Consider the following 27,009-nt stretch of genomic DNA (forward strand, 5'->3'; position numbering starts at 1 on the left):
CAGATGCAAAGTTTCTTTTCTCAACCTGCTAGCTTCTGGCCCCTAGCAGACTCACTAAGAGAAAGACAAATCCTTCCTCTACTTTCTCTTATATTCCAACTGCATGCCTGTGAAACTATAAAAGCAACCAGGGTGACCTGTCATTTAGATCTTTTTAGAGCATAGACACCTATTTTCATCATTAACAATATATATCAAACTTTAGTCAGAAATATAACTCCCTTGTAGAACTGTGAGGAATAACAATGCAAACAAAACCAACCCATTCTATGTTCATCTTGTGATGTCATAAGAAGGGTATACATAGCATCTGCTGTACAAACAAAACTTTAAATTGTAGGGTGTAAATCCATGCATTCAAGGATTTTCAGAGGCACTCTTAGGAGTAATTCACTGTTAAAAGTTGGAGAGTACCCTCAGAATAAAATAAAAAGGTGATTTCCCAGAACATTTGTCTTTCTTTAAATTAAAAGTATGATGTATGCTCGAAGTATGCAGAAACTTTCTTTCTATTCCCAATTAATAATCAAATATTTTTCTGGAAAATGAAGTTATTTGGCCTAGTGAATATAATAAGAAGATATTGTAATTACTTTAACTATTTAGCCGTATTTTTAATCTCATTAGATTTATTAATATCCTGTTGCATTTAGTTACCGAGATGAGGGAAAGATGTTTTGTAAAACCCTAATTTATTATCTGATCTTTTTTATTGTATGCTGTCTCCATATTCAATCGGACAGCACTAAAAACATTTGTAGTGATATTCATTGCTTTATGTAACCTCATGATCTTAGTTACGTACAGTCTCAGCTCAGTAGCATGAGTTTTCACAAATCTGTCACATGAAAGTCTCACCAAATTGTTTAAAATCACTCTCAACTTCTGGACTTTTTTTTTGTGTGTGATTGCAGTATCCTTACTGGGATATGAATTTGAATGAGGAAAAATGGTCCATTCCCAGAATTCCGTATCCAAGGGAGATGAATTTAAGACCTTGTCATGAGTCAGCAGTGGCCTTTCTAAGCTGGGTTACTGGTAAGTGCATGAGCAATCATTGCTCCAGCTTCAACCACTCCTCTCAGAGTTAAACAATGGTATTCACAGGCATAGGAAGAGCCATTCAGCTGTTTGAACAACTATTTCTGTTCACTTCTGAGGAAAGAGTGTCAAATCAGGTGCAGTCATGCATACTGGCTAGGTAGTATAACAACCACTTAGTCACGAAGCCAAGGCCATCATCGCATCTTCAAGATGCACACTTCCTTGTAAAGGCTCTAACAAATCTAATTCCAATGCTCTTCCAAACCATACTAGTTAAGAGAATCATCTCATTCAGTATGAATTACTTTGTATTCAGCTGGACTCAAATTCATCTGCTTTAATAGGTTCTTTTTGATCTTCCCAAATCTTGCTGCAGCTTGTCAGGAACTTCTTCCATGGGCGTGGTCCATATCAGCAGATAACCCACTAAAATTTGCTGGCAGGTAAATTTATGACTGAAGCCTTGTCAGAATGACAGCTGAGCTCGTGTCCAACTAAGGTGGACAGAATTGCTCAGATACTTGAAGCTACTGATACTATTCCTGCATAGGCACCTTCCTGAAACAGGGCCTCTATCACCTGTAAAGATGAGCAGCTGCCGAGTGGAAAAAAAAGTAAACAAATCCTCTGCTATGGAAATCTGTTTTGCATTCACTACTCAATGTCTAATAGTCAACTAATTCTACCTATACTGCATTCACACATTCTGATTCTAATTCCTGTTAAATACGGTGTCTAAAAACTCAGTCAGGATTAGTATGGAAGCACATGAAGTAAGTCTGTCTGGGAATTAATTTTAGATTGTAATGTTGTATTGGAGAGTTAGTGATTACAGTAAGCATGAAAACTGTGTGTGATTCATGATTATTCCTGATAGTTCTGTTTTTTGCTTCAAATGGAATTGGGCTGATTATGGAGAATGTTACTGAATTCTTCTGTTTGTTTAAAAAGGAAGTTGGAATTTTTGAGGGATGTGGAGTGTTATCACTGTCATAGTATTTGAGGGCAGGAAGCTAAAGAGCCTGAGAGATGCATTCCCATAGAGTGTTCTTCAGGCACAAAGACTTGGGAAGGAAACAATTGCTTCTAATTAGGAAAGTAGTTTTAAGCAGAAAAAGATGTAAAAGCTTAAGGACTGTTCTTGTCAGAGAGAGATGTTTCTGAGAAGAATTAGGGCAATAGAGGATTATTGTTTTGTTAAGCCTTTGATTGAGATCTCAGACTTTCATCAGTTCTGTAGCAATGCAAGCAAGAGATCTAAGGCTCAAACACATCTCCAGAAAAGAGATTTTGGAGAAATGAAATAAAATAAAAATAAATTAAAATAATAATATAAATAAAATAAAAAACCCAGACTAGGATTTAGCTTTGGGGTATTTATAACTCCCAGTTGACAGCCAAGGGGAAGTTTTTCTGTCATCACCCTGTTACTATTAAAAAGAAAGGAAAAAAATTTTTCTTTTGATTTCTCAAAAAATAGTGTTAGTTATTTGAAAAATTCCAGACCAGAGCATGAAAGATCCTTTAGAGAAAAACTTCAGTTGTTGTTTAGAGGCTGCCCTGAGTATAATCAAGATTAAAGCCTTTAATGAAGGCAAAGCTTACTTATATGATCAGATTCTAGCATAATAGACTAGCATGTGATATTATGCTGTATAAGTTACATAACTTTTTAAGAGCATACTTATCTTCAGCAGCACAAACATTTTTAACCTGTTCAGAACCTTGAGAAATACAAACAGATTTGAAAAAAAAAAAAAAGAATTGAATATTAACAAAAGAAAATGAAACCTTTCTGTGACTCGGTTCAGATGAAAGCAAGACAGGAAACTAATAAAGAGGATCAGAGAACCTGGAAATAAATGTTGACAGGCTTGTGCACTGGCAGTTTAAAATCACATACTATTAAGCATTAGCTTTCTGCTTCAGTGTTTGACAACAAGATTGCCTTTCCCTAGTAAAGGCTAAAGATTACCCACAACTCATTTATGTTTGCAGGTTTTCTGTGAGTATGTGTGAGTACATCCTACCATTTATCAGCCACAATGCACTGAGGTCACAAGTCCCCTGCCTCATTAAAAGACAGTGAGCCAATTGAAAAACAACTCCCTTCTCCCTTGGCTCATCTGAACATATGGTGCAGGAGTAGTATGCTTAATTTTTAAACAGTTAGATCTGGGAAGAAGCTAAGCAGTTAGGCAAAAAATAGGTAATAAAATTTTGGATGTACAGAGTCATATAATTTTCCTGTTTTGACAATAGAATTGGTGGACTCAAGCTTTTTAGTGTTTCTCACACACTGAGAAATTAAGATTAAATGTTACAATATTAAAAGCTTTAGTGGAACAATAACAACAGAAGCATGACACTACTCGAATGTGGAAATGTCACAGAGCTTCACAAAATCATCAACTGAATGTAGAGTGCTGGTGTACTCAGCATACCATGATGGAGGAACATTGTATCATCAGGGTGTTTGTTACCATCAGAAAACAACGACAGAAGAGAGGGCGGTTGCTTGACTTGTTATATATCTAATATAATATGATCTAATACGTCACATTAAACAACTTTATAAGGTCCACAACACAGGCTTGTAACATTTGCCATTCCACAACTTGCAGACGTAATCTGAATATGGGTGGTGCTGGTTGGTGTCATGCTATCAGTCTCACCTTTTCCATTGACGTGAAAATATGGTGCCAATTCTTGCAGTGCAGACTGGTTTTTGCTAAAACGGATTTTTAAATTTTCTTTGTAAACATTTACATGTAAGGGTTAAACTTCTCACTAATCTGTTCATCCTTTTGCACAGGGAAGCTGCTACTGTATCTTGAGAAAATGATCATTCTGTACAGCCTTTTCTGGGCTAAGAAACTGCTATGCTTCCATTCAGCTTTAAAAAGAAAATAATCACTAAAACTTTTATACTTGAATGCAGACCTTAAGAGTTTTCTTCAAAATGATACTTCAGAGAACACAGTGAAAACAGTATGTCTTGGGACAGCAATGGAGAAGCTTTCACCAGCAATGAGAATGCAAATATATTCCTTGCTTCTGCAGCCAAGTAAATGCTTGCTATTTTCACAGAATCACAGAATCTCAGGTTGGAAGGGACCTCTGCGATCATCTAGCCCAACCTTTCTAGAAAGAGCACAGGCTAGACAAGATGGCCCAGCACCCTCTCCAGACGACTCTTGAAGGTGTCCAACGTGGCCGAGTCAACCACTTCCCTGGGGAGATTATTCCAATGGTTGACTGTCCTCACTGTGAAAAATTTTCCTCTGGTGTCCAATCGGAATCTCCCCAAGAGCAACTTGTGTCCATTCCCCCTTGTCCTCTCCATGGGACTCCTTGCAAAAAGGGAGTCTCCATCTTCTTTGTAGGTACCCCTTAAGTACTGGTACATGGTGATGAGATTCCCCTCTAGCCTCCTTTTCTCAAGGCTGAACAAACCCAGCTCTCCCAGCCTATCCTCATATGGCAGGCTGCCCAGTCCTCTGATCATCTTGGTGGCCCTTCTCTGGACCTCTTCCAGCCTGTCCACATCCTTTTTGTATAGCGGGGACCAGAACTGTACATAGTACTCCAGGTGTAGCCTGACAAGCGCTGAGTAGAGTGGGATAATGACTTCTTTCTCTCTGCTGGCAATGCCCTTTTTGATGCAACCCAGCATCCTGTTGGCCTTCTTGGCCGCAGCAGCACACTCTTTGCTCATGGTGAGCTTCCTGTCCACCAGGACCCCCAGGTCCCTTTCCACAGAGCTGCTCTCCAGCCAGGTGGATCCCAGTCTGTGCTGCACTCCCAGATTATGTTTTCCCAGGTGCAAGACCTTATACTTGTCCTTGTTGAACTTCATAAGGTTCTTGTTAGCCCCTCTCTTCCAGCCTATCCAGATCTTCCTGCAGAGCAGCTCTCCCTTCTGGAGTATCTACTTCCCCACTCAACTTGGTGTCATCAGCATATTTTGTGGCATGATATATTCAATCAAAATAAAATTACTTTTTGTTTTATTACTTTTTCACCTAAAAATGTCATATACCCTGCTGAATGTTAAATTGATTCTGGTTAGCCGGAAAACAGTAAAGTTAACCAACATGGAATGTGACTTCATTGGCAAATAAAAGGACAGTCTTCTACTACTGCTACTACTGCATCATGACATGGTCTCATAGTGATGTAAATAATGTAGTAGAATGGACAGCAGCACTTTTCTGTCTGCTTAATGCTACGAGTTCAATCTTTTGCATGAGGAAAAGGCCAAAAGAGAATTTTTAAACAGTACTCCTTCAAACTAGCTTTCTGTGTCAAACATATAAGCTATTTACTTTTTGTTATAGTCTTAAGTAACAAGCTGGAATAAGGCTTTGGGAAGCTCTTCCTACTGTATTTGCACAATGAAAGCATAATACCCAACAAGGGACTGTTTCTGCACTGGAAGAAGGGAGCCAAAAAAAAAACAAAAAAAGAAAAAAGACAACACTGAGGTAGGATAAATGGAACAGATCTTTTTCTCTACAGAGTGCTGGGATGGAGAGTGCAACGTTCAGTAACTTCCTTCCTCAACATGCCAAGAAGCAGATAACCAATTTTGTTGCCCAGCTCCAAAACATATGTGTTTTGAATTTCTATGCTTATGGGCATGAGTGCATACGCAGACATAGGCATATGTATATGTACTCTGCTTATTTCCACATGCTCATACTTGATTGAGAAGGCCTACCTGTAACTTTTTCAATCACCCAAAGCCTGTAAGCAGTTCAAGCACAGCTCCAGAGCCACAGTTATGCTACATCACCAGGAATAGGGCTGTGATAATGCATGATTAGTCCAAATCCCTAAGAAGAAAGACAGCTGGGACTACTAAGCCTGGCATCACTTGACTGTAGTGATTGAGTTGTGCACTGGAGTAGGGAGACACCTGGAAGCCATTTCCTGCTGGTGAACTGATCTCCCTCCCCCTTCCTCTCAGAGATAAGTATATGCAACGTGGCTTTTGGCCACAGTGAGATTTTTGGATTTGTAATGTCAGGAAGGTTTGCTTTAAAGGCACAAATCCAGGTCTCTCCTTACATATAAAACTTCAAAAGATGATTTTTCCCCTCTGATGTATTTTTTTTTCCCCCCTGATCTCTTTCAGAGTTTGAAAAATTTGAAGTCAGAAAAGTCTTTGCAATTTCATCTTGCAACTGGCAAATGAACTTTAATAGACTAGAGACTGCTTAGGTACTACTGAGTACCTACCAGCGCCAAAGCCACTGATTGTTGCTTTCTAGCCATATCTCACTAACATACAAGAGGTCAAGATTTCCACACACCCCTCTCTTAAATACTTGAAGTTTTCTTGTCTGTGTGAAGTAAGCACATATTTTGCCCACGAGAGTGCCTTTGAATAGTATCTATTTTGTCAGTTATGTTTTTTCTTGTGCATTGTAATTCTTGCCAGGAGACATCTCATGACTGTTTTTTCTGTCTCTGGAAACATTTCATTTGGCAGAATGGTCTCTCTGTTTTAGTTATTGGGTGAGGTCTTGGTCCCCCTGAAATCAACAGGAGCCACCAAATTCTAAGATGCTAGAACTTTTCACCTCCTTTCTTTAAAACCACTTAAGACTAGAAGCATGCAATGCTTTGTCAGTCTGAAAATGTTCCAGCCTTTTCTTGGTATTTCCTATGGAACTGTTGGTCTTTTAGAAAAACTAATAGCAGCGGTGGAACACTCTTGTATTTCTGACACAAGTTTATAAACAACCTCCAAATAATTAATTTTCTTTTTGCTAAGAGAAATCTCAGTTTTCATAACTGAAGTCTAGAAATTTTTGACAACATATTAAAAAAAAGAGACAGCCAAATATTAGAAGACCAATAAAAATGGTTTTTTGAAGTCTTGCACAAAATGTCACTTATAAATAGTCCTCAAGGTTTTGAGAAAATTACTTTTTACCTAAAGACATTTGTTTTAATATAAAATTAATTAGTATTACATTATCTGCTGTTTCAGTAGTTGTAAGATTTTAATAATTGGTTTTCACGTCTTAACCAGTGATCTGTAACTGCAAAGTCTGAATACAGGCTTAGACTCCAAGTCTTGCTGGGGAAGGTAGGACTTTATAGGAAGGTCACACTCTCATTCTTCAGAAATATAAATGGTAACATAAAGTGTAAGTGGTCAGCAAGGGCTGACACCTGCCAAAGGAGCTAAACGTGATACTACAGCCAGCATGGCAGAGGCCTCACCAGCCAGCACCCTGTCCCACAATACCGGAGCAGGAGACCAGGGAAGGCTCAAGGGAGGCAGCAGGGGTTAAGCAAAAATCCAAATACCAGGCAAGTTTGCGGTGGCAAGGCAGGTCCAACATAAAGGCAGGCAGTCTGCAGGTCAGGGTCAGCCCAGGAACCATCAGATAGAACCATAGCAACAGGCTGAGATGAAGCTGGGAACTCAGACCAGCTCATGATCTGATCAGCAGGGGCTGCAGGCAAGCGCAGACACACCTGAAACATAGCTCAGACAGGGGCTGAAGGCCTGGGGCTGAGCTGAAATGAAACCCCTGGGCCCATGGGCAGGGGTGTGGGTGGAGGCCCCAGGTGAGGCTGGTCAGGGCCATTGAATCCTACTGATGCACTCAGGGCCCCCGACATAAGCCAGTAGAACATATTTTCATGCATAAGCAAGAGAAGGCAAGAATTATGAATGTGGTTTGACCTGTGCTGCATTTTCTGACACCGAGTGCCTGATTTCTCAACCGTGATATTACAGTAATGCTATGTCTACCCATAGTTTATATAAACACAGAGTATATTAAACAACTGACTTATGATGTGATACTTTTGTTTCCACTGAATTCTAGACCATCTGTGTACTAAAAAATTTCTAGACTTGGAAAGAAGATTTGATCTATTCAGTTCCTTCACTACGTAGTTACAGATAATCCTGGAGTATTCTTTTGTATGTACTTTGTCATTTATATTTCATTCCTTTTTTCATTGCAATTAAGCATCTGTTGGATCCCAAGGCTTGGTTGATACTTCTGCACTTTTGAAATGTCTTGTTTTCTCATCTTAAACCTTTAAAACTCTATATGTTGCTTAAACTATGAAAATTATTGCAAGCTTTTTTTCCAAGGCTTAGAGTTGCTATAGCAGAGTTTCAGGTCAGATATTTGAGAAACAATTTAGCCCGTGTCTATTGACAAGCAATGTTTTCTCTTTCATCTTTCCGAGCTGAGGTAATACATACTGCTATCTCACGTTCTGGGACACAGAGCAGGATATCAGCCGCATTGCAAGATACAATTATAACAGGCAGTCTGTACTTCTTGGAATAACTCCTGATCAGTGTGTGAGGTGTCCAGTTGGCTAACTGTATCCCCCAATCTATAATTAACAAAATACATGATTCTCCTGTTGGCAGAGAGAAGATTCAAAGCATATCAACTTCTAGCAAGTTCTCACTGGGGAAATTTGGGCAAAAAGGATCCTTTTCAGTGCCTCGCATAAAGGGATTTGATCCCAGCAGACAGTTTCAGTAGTTACTGCAGCACAGTCATTTGCTTCCCTAGTTATGGCTGTCTGGGACTAGAAGCAAAAGAGAAACAGCACATTTTGTTCCAGGTGAAAAGACTGAATACGTAAAAAGTTAAGAGCACCTGTGCTGGGTCAACCCAAAAGCCCATCTAGTTTGGTATCCTATTTTGAACAGTGGTCAAGGGCGGGTGCCTTAAAAAAGGGAAATGCTTTTCAACTCTTCCTTGCAAAAATTATTTCGTCCATACCTCTTCTTCAGAGAATCACAGTGGGCAGAACAACTACATAAAAAATAGTAATTCATGTTTTATGCAAGATAAAAGGGATCCAGATCTTGCTAATGAAAACAAACAGCATTGTTGGCTTCAGTGCCAGTTCTCTACTGAGGATATTACCTAAAAATTTTACACAGAAAGAGTAGTCTACATCTAGACATTGCTCCAGTAGCTATATCAGACTTCATAATCTGTCTACTTTTGATGTCTTCTATCAGGTCATACCACTGCTCTGTTTCTAGTCCAACACTTTGTTTTTATTTTAATATCCTAATCTGAACTAAAATAGCAGGTGCATAGCAACACCTTTTTAGAATGAGGAGTGTTTGATGCTAATAAGCATGTTTAGCCAAGACTTTGCTGAGCCATGGCTTTCATCTCAGCCTGTACAATACATGTATGATAAAAAACAATTAACCCCTTAACTTCTGGCTAAAGAATTGTGAAAAGCATGTGTAAAATATCAACATAAAAATTGTAAGTGAAGTTATGGGAGATCATTAGGAAAAGAGGAAAGATTCAGTGTGGTTACTTGAATAATATCACTGTACTCTGTATTTTTAATAATAATGCTATCAACATCAGAAAAGCTGGACATGGTCTGATAATAGACTGATGCATCTAAAAGGAACCAAACACTGCAGAGAAGGATTCCTTGCCCAACATGAAAATGAAATAAAAATGTAGGCACGGACACAAGCAAACTGCACCTTGCATCTAGTGGAAAATTGAGGGCTTGTTGAATGAAAGGGTTAATGAAGGGATTATAAGAATGAACTCCAGGCAGCCAGTGGATTCAATTCCCTTAGACTGTTGGGACAACACAAAAGCTGCATATCTTTGTCTCTTGTAATTGCTTTGTTCATTACCCTCCTAAATCCCCAAAACAAACAACAAACAAGCCAAGCCCTCCTGTCACACATAGTCTTGCTATTACAAAGGTTCCACTTATAAAAAACACTCTTGCCTATTTCTGTGCTTTTTAAAAATTTTATCCTCTTACCAGGTTGAAGGTCAACAGAACTCACAAAGAAAATATCGTCATTTGCTTCACTGGCAAACTAGTACTTTACTGGAGACACATATGGTACCAGACTGTGATAGCTCAGGCTTCATATTTAACCTAAGTCCAATTTGGAATTCTGAAAAGACAGCTTGGTTGGACTCGATGATCTTAAGGGTTTTTTTCCAATCTAAATGATTCTATGATTCTGTTATGGATTTCTGCTACAACAGATTCAGTGTATTTAGTTTCTCTTCCAGCTTCTGGGGCAAACCCTATACCCTCCATATTTCTCTCACATGTTATCAAATAGCACAACTCTTTTTGCATTCCTCTCCAGAAGTTCAGCAGTGCTTTTGCTTCCCCTAGGTCTGCTGTGTAAACCTTTTTCCCTACTCCAAAGCCAGTCATCCATCAGCCTGCATCCTCATCAAGCTGCAGCCTCAGGTGAAAGAAAGACAATATCATTTGAGGTCTGGTCAGCTGCCTGTCACTCCACCTTTTTGACATAGAATGTCCTGAGTTGGAAGGGATCCACAAGGATCATCAAGTCCAACTCCTGTCCCTGCACAGGACAACCCCAAAATTCACACCATGTGTCTGAGGGTGTTGTCCAAATGCTTCCTAAATATTGTCAGGCTTGGCGCTGTGACTGCCTCCCTTGGGTGCCTGTCCCAGTGCTTCATCGTTCTACTCTTATTTTGTATGGTGCCTGAAATGCAGACAGCCACCAGTAGCAGCTACCAGCTGTTTCAGGGATTAGGAGTCAAGTTCCTAATTTGTTCTTCACTTTGATCCCTTCTGCAGCCCTAAGGATCCTCCCACAGAAGCATTACAGTTAGACAAGCAAAGCAGACAGACGATTAAGACATGAAGTGGAGCACAAGGAAAAAATGCTCTGTGAGAGTGAGTCCAGTGTCGGAAGTTGTGCTGTATAGATTGGGTCCAGCAGTGCAGACATCTTGCATATAGTGACAGGACTGCAGATGGCAAGCTGTTGAACTGCTGCCTCAGGAGAAGTGTCCCAGGTCCTTTATGATGGAGAAATTTGCTGGAGATTAGTCAAATGTCTGTTAATTTTCATACCTCTCAGAAAACCAGCTCAGTAAAGGAAGGAATGATTTAATATCTAGGAAAGGAGCAGGAAAGAGGGTTAATTATACTTGATAAAGTATAATTCTACCACAGGAAAAATATCTACAAGCATTTTTGTTATTATCTTAAATTAACCAACACATAATATAAATTAATCACTGAAGTTTCCAATCTCTCCATGGCTTCAGTACTTGAACAACATTTCATGTCTCTCATTCTGAATCATCAGACTCTGCACCTTCTCACAGGAAAAGCCAGCAAAATGGCAGAGCTTGAAGAGGCGTCCAACCCACATGACAGAATGAGAGGGATTTCTAGAAGCTGCTTTTTAAATTCTGTTTTTTAAAAATACTCTTGATCTCAGATATGGCTTAGTGTTAGAAGTATAATTGCATTCATTCTCAGCAAGGAAACAAAATTGCTTAAGTGAATGCTTCCCCCAGAGTTTTCTTCTTTGGCAATAAGATGTCTTGATTTAGTTTCAGTTTGGATGAAGCTGTTAATAGGCTGCAGAAGTGTCTATTAATCTAGTAAATTCAGGTGCACTGCATGCATAGTTTACATGGGTATGCATATTTTACCTGGGTAGACCTATGTATTTGAAGTCAGTGAGCTTAAACTGTGCAGCATAATCAGAGGAATGAGCCTCAGGTTGCTTTGTGAAAACATTCTTTAATTGCTGGATTTTAGGATTATTGGATTAGAAGATCAGATGGGATGCCTGGAAATCTTAATTTGGAGCATCTTGTAAAGTAAGGCTTCTCATGAATCAGAGTTACAATGTATCTATAAACCTCACAGTTTGTATAAATTGCTGTAATAATTGTTCAAAGATATTTTCATGCTAGGACAATAGGATGCTAACTATGATTTCTCTGACCTCCCTTCTTTTCTAACACATTTTTTAACTTTAAGGAACTTATTAACTTTTCTTCATGAGAATCAATTGCCGACTTTCATGTAGCCATAGTCACTCTGAGCATGGTCTGTGAATCACTGAGCTTCCTTGCCCCTATGTTGCTAAAGGAATCCTGATAACAACCAGACATGGAATGGCATTCACCTAGCAGTCTATGTTTATTACTTAATTACATTATGATTGGTAAGCACAGCTACATTTTTTATGGCATTCTTGTATATACAAGACATCCTCTATTGTCAAAGCATTCTGATTTGGTTAAACAGCATCTCTGAGTACTGAAGAACAAGGTGGACTTACAGGCTCTCCTCCTTTTTTCTCTGTGCAATAGCAGGTTCTCTAGCAAGTGCAGAGTCTTCACACATGGCACACAGAAAGTTGTTCTGTCATTCTAGTTTATTTCACTTCCAGGGGAGACTTGGTACTTCACTCCTAAAAGTTTCTGTGATAAAGATTTCTCCAGCTACTGGTGCTCTCCCTACTTGGTTCAACATGTCACATACCACACATATAGCTATGAAAACCACAAGAGAGACTGTCTATATGCTGTATATATGCATGTGTATGAGTAGAGAAGTAATGACACAATGATAAATAGATTACTGAACAGGGAGAGAAACTTTGGGCCCTGGTTCAAACCCTCTTAAGAAAAATGCCATGAAGTTGGTCATGTCAATATTGAGCAGAAATGTCTGCTAAATTCTGCTGGGGGTTCTGAACCTACAGGTTTAAAGACCAGATGTTTCAAATGGGAAAGTTAATGTAATAGTACTGTGTTGCTCTTTCCTGAGATGGTTTCATAAGTATTAGGAAGATGATTTTTAACTAGTATATTAAAGATTTTCAAAAGTTATTACTAATATTCTGTCATCAAGTTTTGTGAAGCAAACAGAAGAGGAATTCTGTTCACAAGCAATATGGAGACAGCTGTGCTAGCTGTATTCCCAAGCCATTAACAGAATAGTCAGCACTCCAAAGCACCATATTCCCATATCACTTAGTATTTGCACTGCTAAAATGACAGCTCCAAAATAAAAGCCAAAACACTGAACTGTCCCAGTATGACAAAGATAATGACTGTCTGAACAGAAGGATCAATATGGGAAAGTGTAAATCATACCGTTATTTTCTGGGGTAAAAAAAAACCAACCCACTTTGGTACAGTTTTGGCATCTTTTAAAATCAACTGGTATTTTTGTCACTGATTTCCACAAGGCCAGAACTGTGCTTTTTGGGTCTGGCAGTCTTGTCAGAATTTAACAAACCTGAATTAGCTGAATTATATGTAGTGATAGCTTTCATATTTTCAAATTGAAACTGTAGGAATAAAAAAAGATAACAGTTTATCACCTCCTTCTTTGGTGACAGAATTTTGTTAAAAATAAATGTTTTCACTAAATTCCCACTATTTCAAAAATTTCTGTCTGAGGTATCACAGAACTCTCCAACTACCTTGAAAATAGTGATCTGTGTTTCTGTTTAACGCAGGGGCTGATACAAAATGGTTATGCTAGCAGATAGCCTAAAATAAGGAAATAAATAGCTTAACAGATGTTCAGTGGGATACATTTTTTTCTCTGTTGTGGGTCCCTGCTCACTACTGTTGAACTGAAAATAAAGTACCTGCAATAGCCCCTTGCATGCCTAAACTGAAAAGGCAGTCTAAGTAAGTCTTGTCTAAAAGTCAGAAGCAGGGGAGTCTCAATCTTTATTCTCAACATGAAAAGGAGCTCTAATGAAGGGCAGGCCTTTTGCCAACATGGCCTCTCAGCCTGCTAGCAGGAATTGCAATCTCCAGGTTCTATTTCCCCACATTTTATACCAGTGTAACTGTACTGTCTTCAAAGAATATTGCCCACGTGCACCAATTTAAGTCTGATCGGATACAGCCTTTCGTTAACTACACATTCTCCAGAAGCACTTATTTCTGGTGAGACATTGCAGCAAAACTCATATACAAAAAGCTAGAACACATAGCCTGTAAATAGGGTGAGAAGTGGATATGACTCACTTCCTATCCTCATGGCCACCCTGTGCCCCTAAGTGTTACTATGATCTGTGGAGGCCTTGAAATCAGGAGAAATCTCTGGCCCATTCTGAATTGTTCACAGGTAATATTATCCCCAAAGAGCATGATACCAACTGCACATGATTTGGGGGTCAGTAGAACCACTGCTAACTTAATGTCGATCAATCCTTTTTGTGTGCCATGGGCTCTAAAAAGCCAGTTGACTCTTAAAAGATATGCAAGATATAGGTTTTTCTATTCTCAGAGATTTACAGAAAGAGAGGAAAGTGTAGAAAGTTATGGTAAGTGTGTGAATCCTGCCATTTAGATTATAGAAAGATTTTTGTAATCAAGAATATCCTTGCCAGAAACAGTTCCAGGTTTCTTTGGTATTTAGAAGTCCTTTGCTAAACAAAGTAAAAATGAATGGTAAACAAAATCAAGTTTCCTTTGAGCCTGATGTTCTTGCAGCTGCAGTCCACTTTTAAGAGTAATCCATTAGCAATTAATTTAGAATGACAATGGCAAGCAGTCCCCAGACTTTTAATTAATATCTTTTTGACAAGCTCATAATCTTTCTAGTCAATAAAGTCTCCCTTAAATTAGTTTAACTGTGATTTCACTTACCGTCATCAAATCTAGGGTACTTTAGTACTTTCTTATTTAAAATGCTTTTTAAAAGAGAATTTACAGTTACATTTGCAGAATAGAAACAACATTTGATGAAGATCACCCTCAATCCAATGGCAGGGCTGGAAAGAAAATCTAGGTTCCTGAATGCGCTTCTATTGTTCAGTTGATTAAGCAATGGTGCTGTCTCCTGTCTCAGTATCTTGCAAGGAAAGAATTAAATTCTGATTCCAAGTTACATAATTGATTCTTTTCCTTTATGCCAATATCAAGATCCTAGAAAGTTATAGTACAATATTGTAACTATAACAGTGAGTTATTGTCTGCAAAAGTTACTTAAATAAATAAGTATCAGTATAGGACAACTTAGGGGTCAACTTGTCATTTAAATTTGTGCTCTTAATATATGTCTACTTTTGAAAACTTTGCCCTTAAAATTCTGTGTCAGTTTACCCATATGTCTCAAATACAGAACCAATGTACATGGGGACGTTATGCAGCCACATAGGAATAGGAGATAATACTGTGAATTGGAAAAGATGCTGAGATAAAATGTCCTTTGACGTCTTGGTAAGTCAACAACTTCATATAAAATGTTCTGAAACATGCTATATGTGTGCCTGTTCATGTGTGTATTGCAAGGAAAAAAATATTATTTACTCACCTGAACCCATTTTCTTATGTAGATGCTGTAATGAGGTAATTTTTGACACATAAGATCACCTCAACTTCTCTTCTGCTTTGCCTACAAAATAAATTGAGAGGTGCAGAAGTTACTGTCAGGCTTTGAGTCTGATTGATAGGTTTTTTTCAGAATTTAGAAAACTCCAACTACCAGAGTGTAAAGTCTTAAACTGATTACACGTACAAAAAAAGGACATCTTTTCATTTTAAAGCTAATCAAAGTTTTGTATCTAACAGACAACTGTAAGAACTATCTATCTAAGCACTGGGTGACTCTACTGTAACTTACTGCCAGGAGAGACTGAAGTAGGATCATTTTTGAAGGCAGTTTTTGCCAAGTGAGGATATAACAGTTTTAATTTGGTGATTCACAGGAATGGCTTATTTTAATTTTTAGTTTTCACATAAGGTAAAGAATGAGGTGAAAATGGGTATGAGAAAAACAAGATTTACTTATTGGTCTTATCCATCTTAAATAAATGTAAAAGCCTAATTTAAAAATCTGCCTCATTAACAAGAGCTAAGATAATCAAGATGGCTGAGAAAGGTCAGTGATAGCATGCAACTTAATTGGGATTCTGAGACCAGAAGACATCTCTCCACCTCTAGAAGTCGTGAGCAGTCTGTGCACTCCAAAAGTATTTGTCTAGGACATGTACAACTGAAAATAACATGTCCCAAACACCATCTAGAACAGCTTTAATAGCAATAGGCATCAGCTTGTACTGTGACCTAAGAATACTAACTTTGCGCAAAGAGGTTATTTTAGGTTGCTTCTTTTTTCTTGGGTTTTCCTCTTCTTAAGTCAACACTGGGCCAAAAAAAAAAAAAAAAGACATGAGACAGATATTAGCTAGTGAGGAAAAGTGAAAAAAATGTTTTCAATCAGTAGGATATTCCTCAGCTGAATTTCTGCAATTTTTCCTTAAGCGCTTGTTGCCTATGTCAGTATCGGCATGCTGAACTAGAGGCCTTATTGCTATGACAATGCCTATGTTTCTGTGGCAATGATAATTCCATTCCAGGAGCCACAAATTAAAAAATGGTTTCTTGCAATGAAACACCAAATGAAACACAACATCATCTTCCTCCTTTTACATGCGTGTTAACTGTAAAAAGTTTATTTGTCCAGAATGTGGCTCTGATTACATTTCTCTATCCAAAAATAAACACGGTGCAAAAGAAAAGGATATAGGCAGGGGGGAAGGTCTGTCAATGGGCCACCCTCAGGAAAACCTCACAAGATCTACTGTCTGTCTGTGCAAGCCATGGAAGAGCTAAGGAAGTGATCCCAACTTGGTGGTCTTATTTTTAATTAAAACAAATTAGGCTCTTTCAGCTGCTGCAGATAAATATTTGATGAAAAGAGACAGGGACAGATGTCAAAAACTGTAGTAAATAAAGAATAAGACCAGAAGAGCAAATGTTACAACAGTATTTTATATTAAAAAAAAATCACTTTACAGATCTCTGTCAAATGTCTAATTTTACTAAGATCATTCCAAAAGAGGGGAGACTAATTCTTCATATTCATTTTGACAAAGTAGAATGAAACTACAAATGCACATAGATAAAGAAAAGTTTTTAAGTCGACTTGCTGCACATTGCATGCTTAAAAGTGTTAGTTCTGGGGCCATTGATGAGACAGAAGTCATTTCAAAAGTCATTTGTATACTTCCATGAGAGTTTATGTTGATTTTAGATTGACTAATAGAGTTTTGCTCCAAAATATATGTTAAGGATGCAGTGAGAAGGTGCCTAGCAAAATATAATAGCAACATCCCTAAAGCGATAATCTGTCATAACATTCATAAGTCATGTCCTCTATGAATGGTTAATTTTAAAAGGTGAATGTGGCACCATTCAACCTTTTCTTGTAGTCATGGTTGTATTTAACAGTACACTTGGATCTAACTTGAAACTTCACCTTGCTCTTAGTGAGGGTTTTTACAAGAGGACCTCCAAAGGTCCCTTCCCACTTCAATTACTCTACGGCTTGATAGCATTGGGTCCAGATGTAATCTACCTTTTAGCAAATACATTTATACCATTCTATGGAAAAAACTGATCTAATGGATTTAACTTAAAAATAGGACATACAAGAAAGCCGAGTCATGAAATAGAGAAAAAATCTCAGCAGTTGGCCCTTCAATGTCTCATTGTTAGTGTTATATCGGCATTGCCTGCTAGTTTAAGGTCTGATCTTGCCATTCCTGGATAAAACAAATATTTCCATTGAGTCCAATGCGAATTAAATATCTGAGTGTGAAAGAATTGATTTTATAAGTAGGCCTTACAAAACTGTATAGTGAGTATGAACCACAGAAGTTTCAATGGAAATGTTTAATGCGATACCAACATTTAAAAATAGCACAGTGATTCAGGTCACAACAAGCTGGATAAATTGGTATAATCCAAATTCTGAAAATAGAAATACTAGAGTTATTAATTAATGGAGTTCTGAAATATATACCTGACTCTGAAGATGGTTAAGAAGAAAAAGTAAAAAGTTGATTGACTGCAGTGCATAAGGGCCTATATGGGGATACTATAGAGCTATAGAGTCCAACAATAGAATAGGCACAGGTGGAGGCAGAGCAACATCCGGTGCCATAAAACAAAAGTTAAACAAGTTCAGATGAGAGATGAGGAACAAATTGTAAACACTGAGGAAAAGTAAACTTAGTGAACTGCAGTGAACTTTCTATAATTGGAGTTAATTAAATCAACCCAGAATTCTAATGACTATGTATTGGTTAAATTGACCTCTATAAAAACTACAGGAGATACTTCATAGCTTGCAGAAGGTCAAAATAAATTATCATAATTGTCTCTTCTGGCTACAGAACCTGCAAATTGGTAGTGTTCAACGTAACATTGTATCCCAAGCCTTTGGAGGTTTTCTGAAGCTGACACAAAACTCCTAATCCATGGATCATGCAAAATACCTGCCCTTTCCACTGTTGCAAATTTCAGACAAAAACAGTGACAGTCTCAAGTGCAAAACAATCAGAGAGGTAAATATTAATTTGAGGATCAAACATAAAGAACTCAATAGCAACCTTGCTTGGCACAAATTTACTTGTGATCTGACGGAATCGATCCGAACCCAACAAGCTCCCAGAGATAAAAGTTTGTCAATTTCCCATTTCAAAGGCAGTGTGATAATTGAAAGTTTCCAGATATATCACATAGAAATCAAACTTGCAGCAAACATCAAACTTTCTGATAAAGGCCTAAGCCTAATTCTATTGAAGTCAATGACAAACCCCAGCAGATTTCAGTAGAAGTTGAGTGAGGCTCGAGGTGAAAAACAACTCTGAGAGCAGTTATAATCAGCTCAATCTCCAGTTAGGACAGAAAAAATGTGAGAGGATTCTTTTTGAATGGTGCCTGGGTTGACAATTCACAGAGTGAGTTGCAAGGATCTCTGACACTGAGCACTTTAAGGAACCCATGCAGAAGTGGATAGCATTTGGCAAGGTCAGCATGTCCCCAGTTAGCATGGCATTACCATGCCCAGCTGAGAACTTACATGGAACCTGACAACAGTTACCCCCTTTATTTAGCCTCAAGCTATCTACAGGCTGTCAACACAAGCTGCAGCCAGGCTGTTGTACTGGAGTGTAAACACACAAAACATGGCTAATAAAGCAATAAATAAAATTAGCAGGCGGGGAGGGGGGCAACAACTTTGCCTCTGTTTTCTAAACAAGTGTAAGGACTACAAAATGTACAGTGCCAAATCTATGGCATGTCCAGTGCAAGACATGAGAGAGGCAGAGAATTAATATATATGCTGCCTCTGTATGTCTCTGAAGCTGGCTGCAGCTAGAATGTGATTCAATCCTCAGATCAACAAAGAGTGACTACACTGGATTCACATGCACCAGTTGCAGATAAACACTCAAAAATACCCATACACCGGTTCTATGCTACTGAAGCTATGCCCAAGCAGTACTGCCATTTACACCAGCAGAAACTGAGCACAAGTGGGGTCCCCCAGGGATCAGTACTGGGCCCAATGTTATTCAACATCTTCATAAGTGATCTGGATAACAGCATCAAGTTTAGCCTGATGAAGTTTGCAGGTGACACCAAATTGAGTGGGGAAGTAGACACTCCAGAAGGGAGAGCTGCTCTGCAGGAAGATCTGGATAGGCTGCATAGGCTGGAAGAGTGGGCTAACAAGAACCTTATGAAGTTCAACAAGGACAAGTATAAGGTCTTGCACCTGGGAAAACATAATCTGGGAGTGCAGCACAGACTGGGATCCACCTGGCTGGAGAGCAGCTCTGTGGAAAGGGACCTGGGGGTCCTGGTGGACAGGAAGCTCACCATGAGCAAAGAGTGTACTGCTGCGGCCAAGAAGGCCAACAGGATGCTGGGTTGCATCAAAAAGGGCATTGCCAGCAGAGAGAAAGAAGTCATTATCCCACTCTACTCAGCGCTTGTCAGGCTACACCTGGAGTACTATGTACAGTTCTGGTCCCCGCTATACAAAAAGGATGTGGACAGGCTGGAAGAGGTCCAGAGAAGGGCCACCAAGATGATCAGAGGACTGGGCAGCCTGCCATATGAGGATAGGCTGGGAGAGCTGGGTTTGTTCAGCCTTGAGAAAAGGAGGCTAGAGGGGAATCTCATCACCATGTACCAGTACTTAAGGGGTACCTACAAAGAAGATGGAGACTCCCTTTTTGCAAGGAGTCCCATGGAGAGGACAAGGGGGAATGGACACAAGTTGCTCTTGGGGAGATTCCGATTGGACACCAGAGGAAAATTTTTCACAGTGAGGACAGTCAACCATTGGAATAATCTCCCCAGGGAAGTGGTTGACTCGGCCACGTTGGACACCTTCAAGAGTCGTCTGGAGAGGGTGCTGGGCCATCTTGTCTAGCCTGTGCTCTTTCTAGAAAGGTTGGGCTAGATGATCGCAGAGGTCCCTTCCAGCCTGGGATTCTGTGATTCTGTGAAGTTTTCTAAGGAATTTCCCTTCTATTTTTCAGAGTACAAAGGAAATGGATGGGAGACATGTTTGGTATTCCTAATCATCAGTGATCTGTTTTACAGAGACCCACTTCTGTGAAGACTTCTGCACTGGGTGAAATACAGACAAAGAATCAAAACCAAATTTTCTCCAATTCCTTCTCAAAAAAGGTAAGGGGAAGTCCCCAGAATAATAATCACTCCTTCCTCTCCTTTACAGATGAGGTTAAGGCAGACAGAAGTGGAAGGACTCACCAAGGTTATTCCACACAGTCAGGATTTATACTCAGAACTTCTGATTCCAACCCCAGTGCCCAAGCCACGCATTAATTTTCTTCTCTGTAGTCCTCCACAGTCTCAGGCCATGTGGCCACTCTTGGTAAAATTAAAAACAGGTGCAGATCCATGAACAGATGGGAGACCAGTCCTGGCTGATCTCTAGAGGATAATACAGGGTTGTTTTCCAGCAAAGAGGATTCCAAAGAACCACAGAGGCAGCACCGCTGCCCTAAAACTGAAGCTGCTCTGCCTCACACTAAATGTTATCTCCACCAGCCCAGCAAGTGGGAGTTTTGAGGCATAGTCTGTTTGACAGCAAAGGACACTGCCTTACTGACCTCTCATACTTGCAGTATTGACATCTCTGTTTTTCAGGCATGCCTGTAAAGATTGTAGAAGACTAATTGCAATTCCATTCTTTGCAGTAACTTCAGCCAGTATTTCTAAGTTGCTGAAACATGAAACTTCTTCCCTTGAGTACACAACTTTGGAATTTCTAACCCTCAAAAAATGCCATTAGTCATATGCAGAATCTTTCTCTGGGAAAATCGCTAGTGATACGGGACAAATCAGCCAGGTAAGATGAATAATATATTTGTTCTGGATCCGTAAGGACAGATCTACTTTTGATTTCCAGTTCCTGGGGAGCTGAAGGCTTACTGCACAATATGTAGTTAAACAAAGAACTTGGACTGCTTACTCAATGGGAGAATGATAGTAGATAACTCACAGGGCAATTGCCTGGTCCTAAGCACAGGACAGAGTGCTAGGTTACAAAGTGCTTCCCTGCCTTGTGTGGCCCACAGATATAGTCCCTGCATGATAGAAGACACATTTGCCCTGCATGTGTCACCTGACACATCAGCTAAAGTATTAGAGAAGGCACGGCAATCCTCAGTTTCCACAGATCCACAAAGCACATACCAAACCCAAGAGGATTGCCCATGCGAGAGGAGAGGGTATGTTTCTTCTTAGATGCTACAGGTTCCAGCTTTCTAACAGGTTTCTTTTGCTTCTTCCAAAAACACTCTTTCAGTGCTGTGTCAGAGAGATTAGTTGTCCTTGCTAAAGCTGCTTTTACAGCAAAAATGCATGCCCACTTGTGCCAAGAAACTTCAGTAAGACCTGACTGTTCCCTTAGACTCTATTTAAATTGGGTGCACAAAACCTGATTTGCAACAGTAGGCCAAAAACACACTGCTAACATACATGTATTCTGCTCATGCTAAACTGGAGATCAAGTTGGTTGGGAAAATCTATCTTATCCCAATGTTAGTCAGGTTTTGAAGGAAAACATTCTCCTCAGATGACACTAATAGAATCTAATAGCAAAGACCACCCAGGACACTGGGAATCTCAAACTGCTTGGCCTGAGGTTCTCTGATTTGTTCTCAGCTTCATGCATGGTGTTTGAGAGGCAAAAAAAGAGTATTTCCTTCATTTTGAACTTGGATTGCTCTTCCAGACAAACATTCGTGAAAGCAGCTGGCCCCAGAGGTGAAATGTTCCAAAACCCTATTTGGAGTCAAGTATGTATGTTATGGAGTCAGTTATGACACCACTTTATAGAGAACAGACGATGAGTTTTGGATCTCGTTTGTACCTTTCCTCCCTGCAAGTAAGTTCCCTTCCCCCGTTCTTTTGAAACCATCTCAGTCTGTATTGGAAACAGAGGATGTAATTTATTTTTATCGCCTTCCTTGTCAAACTGGCCAACTGCCACAGGGTTTCAGACGTAGGAAGAGGCAAGAGAATCACAATGAAGAACCATTCATTTCAGAAGCTCCTCCTCTGTTTCCTTATCTTATCCTGAGACTACCTACTGTGCTATCTTATCACTCTTTCTAATCCTGCAAAACTTCTCTGCAACTTGACCCCCCTCACAGAAAGAGCTGACCTGCTTAGACCTCCCTGTTCTCTGCTGGCTCCCTTCCTCACAGACCAAGTCGCTCCTTCCTTTGTTACTTTAGGACTCCTTTTTCACTGCCTATCTAACCCCCTCACTCCTCCTTTTCCTAGCTCATTATATTGCATTACATTTCCTAGCTGAATGTACATTCAGCTGTGTGGCCTCCTTGGGGTATGCTTAATTTCTCACTGTCCAGCCTGCCCTTTGATGTCTACTGAGGAAGGATGCATCTTTTCCATCTCTTCACATGTGCCTATTAATTACTCTCTTCAGAGAGCCTGTTTACTGACTATCACTGTTTACAGTTGAATACAGCTAAACATTTGGTCTTCACAGTTCCCCCCTTCTACGCCACCCACCCAGTTTCTTCCCAATTGTTGCAAAATAGATGTCTCCAAACCAGTTTATAAAGTCACAGATGCAATGTACTTACATTTCCACACCCACCCTCCTGCTTGCAAACACTGTTTTCGCTTCACTTACAGAAAAGTAAAGACTTTGTATTGGTATTTTTTGTCTCCAGTTCTCTAATAAAAAGAAGCAGTGAGGCTGAACAATTTGACCTTTCTGCTGCACATATTCCTACCTTGGGTATTGCAGAAAACCTGGAAAGATCTGTAAGCATCAGGCTTCTGACCTGTGAAGAAATAATACAAACCCATTATGAAGTATAGAAGTATGCCCACTGAAATAAAAAGGGCTATCCTATGCTTAACTGTGCATATATCTTCGTGGGATTAAGGGCCCTTGGGCAGAGCGAATTTTAGTAGTCTGGGGGAATAAATACTACCTAAGAAATGCATAGAAGAATTATATGGTTATAATGCAGCAATTCAGATCTAAGATGAAAATTCCTTCAGATGTCTTTCTCATTCCATATGGAGCTTAAAATATGACAAAATAATATGAAATAAATTTAAAACAAATGTGGGCTAAATTATGGGGGTTTTTTTCCCAATGAACAGATTATTGTCAATCTTTTGCCTTAAAACAGTATTTGGGAAAAGGAAGGAAGCAGATACCTCAAAGAGTTTAGGAATTGATTTATGACAAGGTGTATGAAGCCCACTGAGTGTGAGCAGGAGCAGGAAAGAGTGAGAGGAAGGCTGTCAGTGAGAGGGTCATGCACTTGCATAGTTTAACAGTGGAACAACCCAAATTCTCCAAACCATTTCATTTGCATTCTGGCATGGCATCTGTGTCTGTACCATTAGAGGTGGTTACATTTCCCATGGGTAAGGTTGCCTGCTACTTTCCAATTTCAGCTCCTGTTTTTAGTGCCTATTACTTTACAGATTTTAACCATGGGAACAAGTTTTCCATCCTGAGAATTTGGGCTGAAATCTGTTAAGATTTTCAGCAAAAATAATGCTGCCTTTCCAATAATTTGATTAAGAAGAACTGCTGGTTTGTCCATATTCTTTTTTTGTTACTGTTACTGAGGAATTTTACTGCTCACAAATTAGAACAACAGTGTCTGATATGTTCCTTTTAATTGAAAATTGCCTTAAAAAGCTGCTGGTTTAATAAGTATATGTTCAGCATAGGCTTATTACGTTTTCGTTGAATGAGATTTCCCATGTAATTACTCCTTCCAGCCCTCAAAGTGAGTGTAGTGCTGCATGTGGGATCTGAAAGAAAGGACTCACTCTCTGCTCTCCTGTCCCCACTGCTGTCTTCCACATGCTGAGAAGGAAGAGTTAGCTGCTGCTGCTTTACCTAAAGGAGGCAGCCCCAGCACTAGGCCTGGAGGGAACAGAAGCCAGTATGCAGTCTGGCCAGAAGGGAAGAGAAGGACCAGAACTCAAGCTGTAATCCTGAAGGGATGAATCCTTAAGGATGGGGAAGGGGCCAGGGACGAAGTGGCTTTTAAGCTTGTCTATGACTGATACAATTTGGAGACCATATCTCACGCAACAGGGGTAGGGTGGGTCAGGGAAGGAGGTCCAGAAAGACCTGTGGAAGCATGTACAGACAGTTCAGTTTATACAGCCTTCCAGTTGAAAAGTCAACAGTTACAGAAACAGTAGAATTAACCAGTGTGTGGTTGTGGTTATTTTTCACCAGTTATCCTGGATATGCAAAATAGCCACACCAGAAAAACAGGCAGCAAAGCTTAAGAGGCACATGTCATTTTTGGTTTCATTTGCACTCTTTTCCCTGATACTCCTGTTAATGCAGAAACTGGTTTTATATCCAAAAAACTATAAGGAGAGCTTTATTGACACATTTGTTATACTTCTGTATAACAGAATAATGATGACCGGCTGGCTACAGATAATGACAGGCACTAATTTGTATTGGGTTACTCTCTTCCTAGTCTATAGGCTGTCACTTTTTGGTTTGTTTTGTTTCTAGCATTCTTGCTCTCTTCTTGTACTTGGATTTTATGATGTTCACATCTACTTTTCTTGTATGCTAGGAAAGGAATAAGCATTTAAAAAGCTATATGTTTAATTACACTTTCAGCTCATGTAAACAAATTAAATGGACATTTAATTAAATGCTACCCTTTTAAAAGCATAAACTGGAAGCAGAGCCCATTGACTTAAAACCAATTTTGCATGCGTTTATCTTACTCAGGTAGTGTTAGGGATTGATGTACTTTAGCTGTTATATTCATAATCAGATACATTAGCATTTATGTCTTTGTAGCGTACGGAAGATCAGTTAAGATGTGAGCGCTTTTCTGCTAGGTCCTGTACAAATAGAACTTGGAGTGTATCTGCAAGACTTCCTTCCTTTGTTACCTCTAAAAGACAATATTGTGATGCTCTCATGAGATTCTGCAGGTGTGAACTGACCATTCTGATGACAGGTCAAAACACAATCCAAAAATTTCCCCTACCTCATCATTTTACATTTGTATATAGGAGATTGCTCTCCTATGGAGTAAGTTTTCAGTATTTTGAGACTTTTTATTCTAGCACATCAAGGTTCTAGTCTGCGTGAATGAGGCTGATACAGTAATGCACAAATGCCCCAAATAACTCATCTGATTTTGAAAGCAGTTATTTCAGTGGTCAGAGAAAATTATTTGGGAGCAGTCTGGAGCACCTAATTTGGTTGTGCAACAAACAATTGGCTATTTGGTGTCTTTCCAACAAACACACAAACTAGGGCTAGTGATTTATTCTGCTTCTGTGATAAGCTAATGTTTCTGATACTGTTCATCTCTGCTCATTTATGGGAGCTGGAGAGTAAAATGCAGACCAATACTTCTCAGACATCTCATTCTACAGATGACTTTATAACCTCATGATTGGAGAACTTATTTTTATAATGATTACCACAGACTCATTCATGTTCATAAAATTTCTTCAATTGTATTTGAATATAAAAGACTAACCTACAATTCAACAAGTATTTCCTTTTCCTGTTTGCATCCTGGATAGAGATGATGTGCATCAGGACTTCCATGAGCATAAGGAACCACTTAATTTACTTGTATATAAATAAGTAATCTAGCAAACTAGTAAATCACTCTGTTCTGGTATTTCCAAGAATCTTCCATAGCTGTTAAAATACAGTGAAGGGGGACAGAAAAATCCTTAGCACAAAAATAGGAAGGTAGGGCCAAAAATCCACATTACTAAGTTAGCAAGATACTGTTGTGTTCATTTTGCACAAGAGTTTAGTGTCATGTCCATTTACTTAGAATAATTTCCTCCTGGGTTTTTTTGAAGAGCTGAATTGTTGAGTTTTCCAAAACAAATGTAACTCAGTATGTTATTCAGAGCTTTGATGGAAAGTGATAGCTCCAGCTATAGGATCTGCAGAGGTTCCTCATGGTTTTCTGAAGTCCAGGATTAGCAAGGGTCTATCGAACATAGGCCGAATGTTGAGTTATATTGTAAATTATTTTCTCATCTGTTCAATCATACTCGGCAGCAGTTACTGTTCTGACTTATATAGTTTATATTTAATTCCTTTTGTCTCGATGTATTTACATGGTACTGTTAAAAATAGGGGATCTCTCCTGAAAATGACACAGCCTTGGTATTCTAGTTTACCTGCAATAACCAGAATTCCAAATATTTAGCTCAGCCACTGACCTTCTAACGGATCTGCCCTCCTGGACCAGTTATGAACATTCTGAGAGAGATTTTTGTCTCATTTGATATTTTGTATAATTTTAAGACTTTTTAAAATCAGTTTTTATTTAACAGATGATGTTGATTGCATCAAGACATTTGAAAAGTCAGGATTAGGAAGGAATTGAAAGGGATTCTGTTCACAACCCAGATGATTTGCAGTTTCAGAGCATAAGGCCTGCCTAGTCTGTGCAGTTTATGATCAATACAAGCAATCCCAGGTGACTGCAACCAAACAGCTAAACAAGCTGAAGTCATACTGATCATGCACATGCAGTTGCTTGCAATAACAGTAGAACATTATATTCGTGTCTCAACCAGGGAATAAACTCCCAGTATTTTGCAATGGCATCCAAGTTGACAGTGGGATTAACTTCAGTACAACAACCAAAGTTTAAACAGTACAAAATACCCCACGCAAATGGCACCTGACTTATCTTCTCTTTGACAGCAGAGACCTAAAGAGAGAAGAAAGAATTGTTGCAGCTTCCTATTAGCACCTTTCTCCCCGCTTTCTGGGAAACCTTTCCCTTACTGCACTGGGCAGGTGAGCTGC

At 39.2% G+C, this 27,009-nt stretch overlaps 1 protein-coding gene across 5 annotated transcripts in view; it reads left to right on the plus strand.

Moving 5' to 3' along the window:
* Positions 1 to 27,009, plus strand: part of LOC142060278 (uncharacterized) — a 45,265-nt gene that overhangs the window by 14,876 nt on the left and 3,380 nt on the right. For 2 of the 5 annotated variants that reach the window (XR_012661686.1, XR_012661688.1), the window contains exons 2-3: positions 20,256 to 20,342; positions 20,876 to 21,027. The exons of 1 other annotated variant lie outside the window; for it this stretch is intronic. Coding sequence is in view for 1 of the 4 variants with exons in the window: in XM_075100297.1 (XP_074956398.1) it covers positions 20,256 to 20,342 (87 nt within the window). In the remaining 3 variants the exon portion in view is untranslated. Of the gene's footprint in view, positions 1 to 20,255; positions 20,353 to 20,875; positions 21,028 to 27,009 lie in introns of all 5 variants that reach the window. 2 more of the 5 variants (XR_012661685.1, XM_075100297.1) reach the window with 2 other exon arrangements.

This window comes from Phalacrocorax aristotelis, chromosome 7 (assembly GCF_949628215.1).
Source record: "Phalacrocorax aristotelis chromosome 7, bGulAri2.1, whole genome shotgun sequence".
In the NCBI taxonomy this organism is placed as follows: domain Eukaryota; kingdom Metazoa; phylum Chordata; class Aves; order Suliformes; family Phalacrocoracidae; genus Phalacrocorax; species Phalacrocorax aristotelis.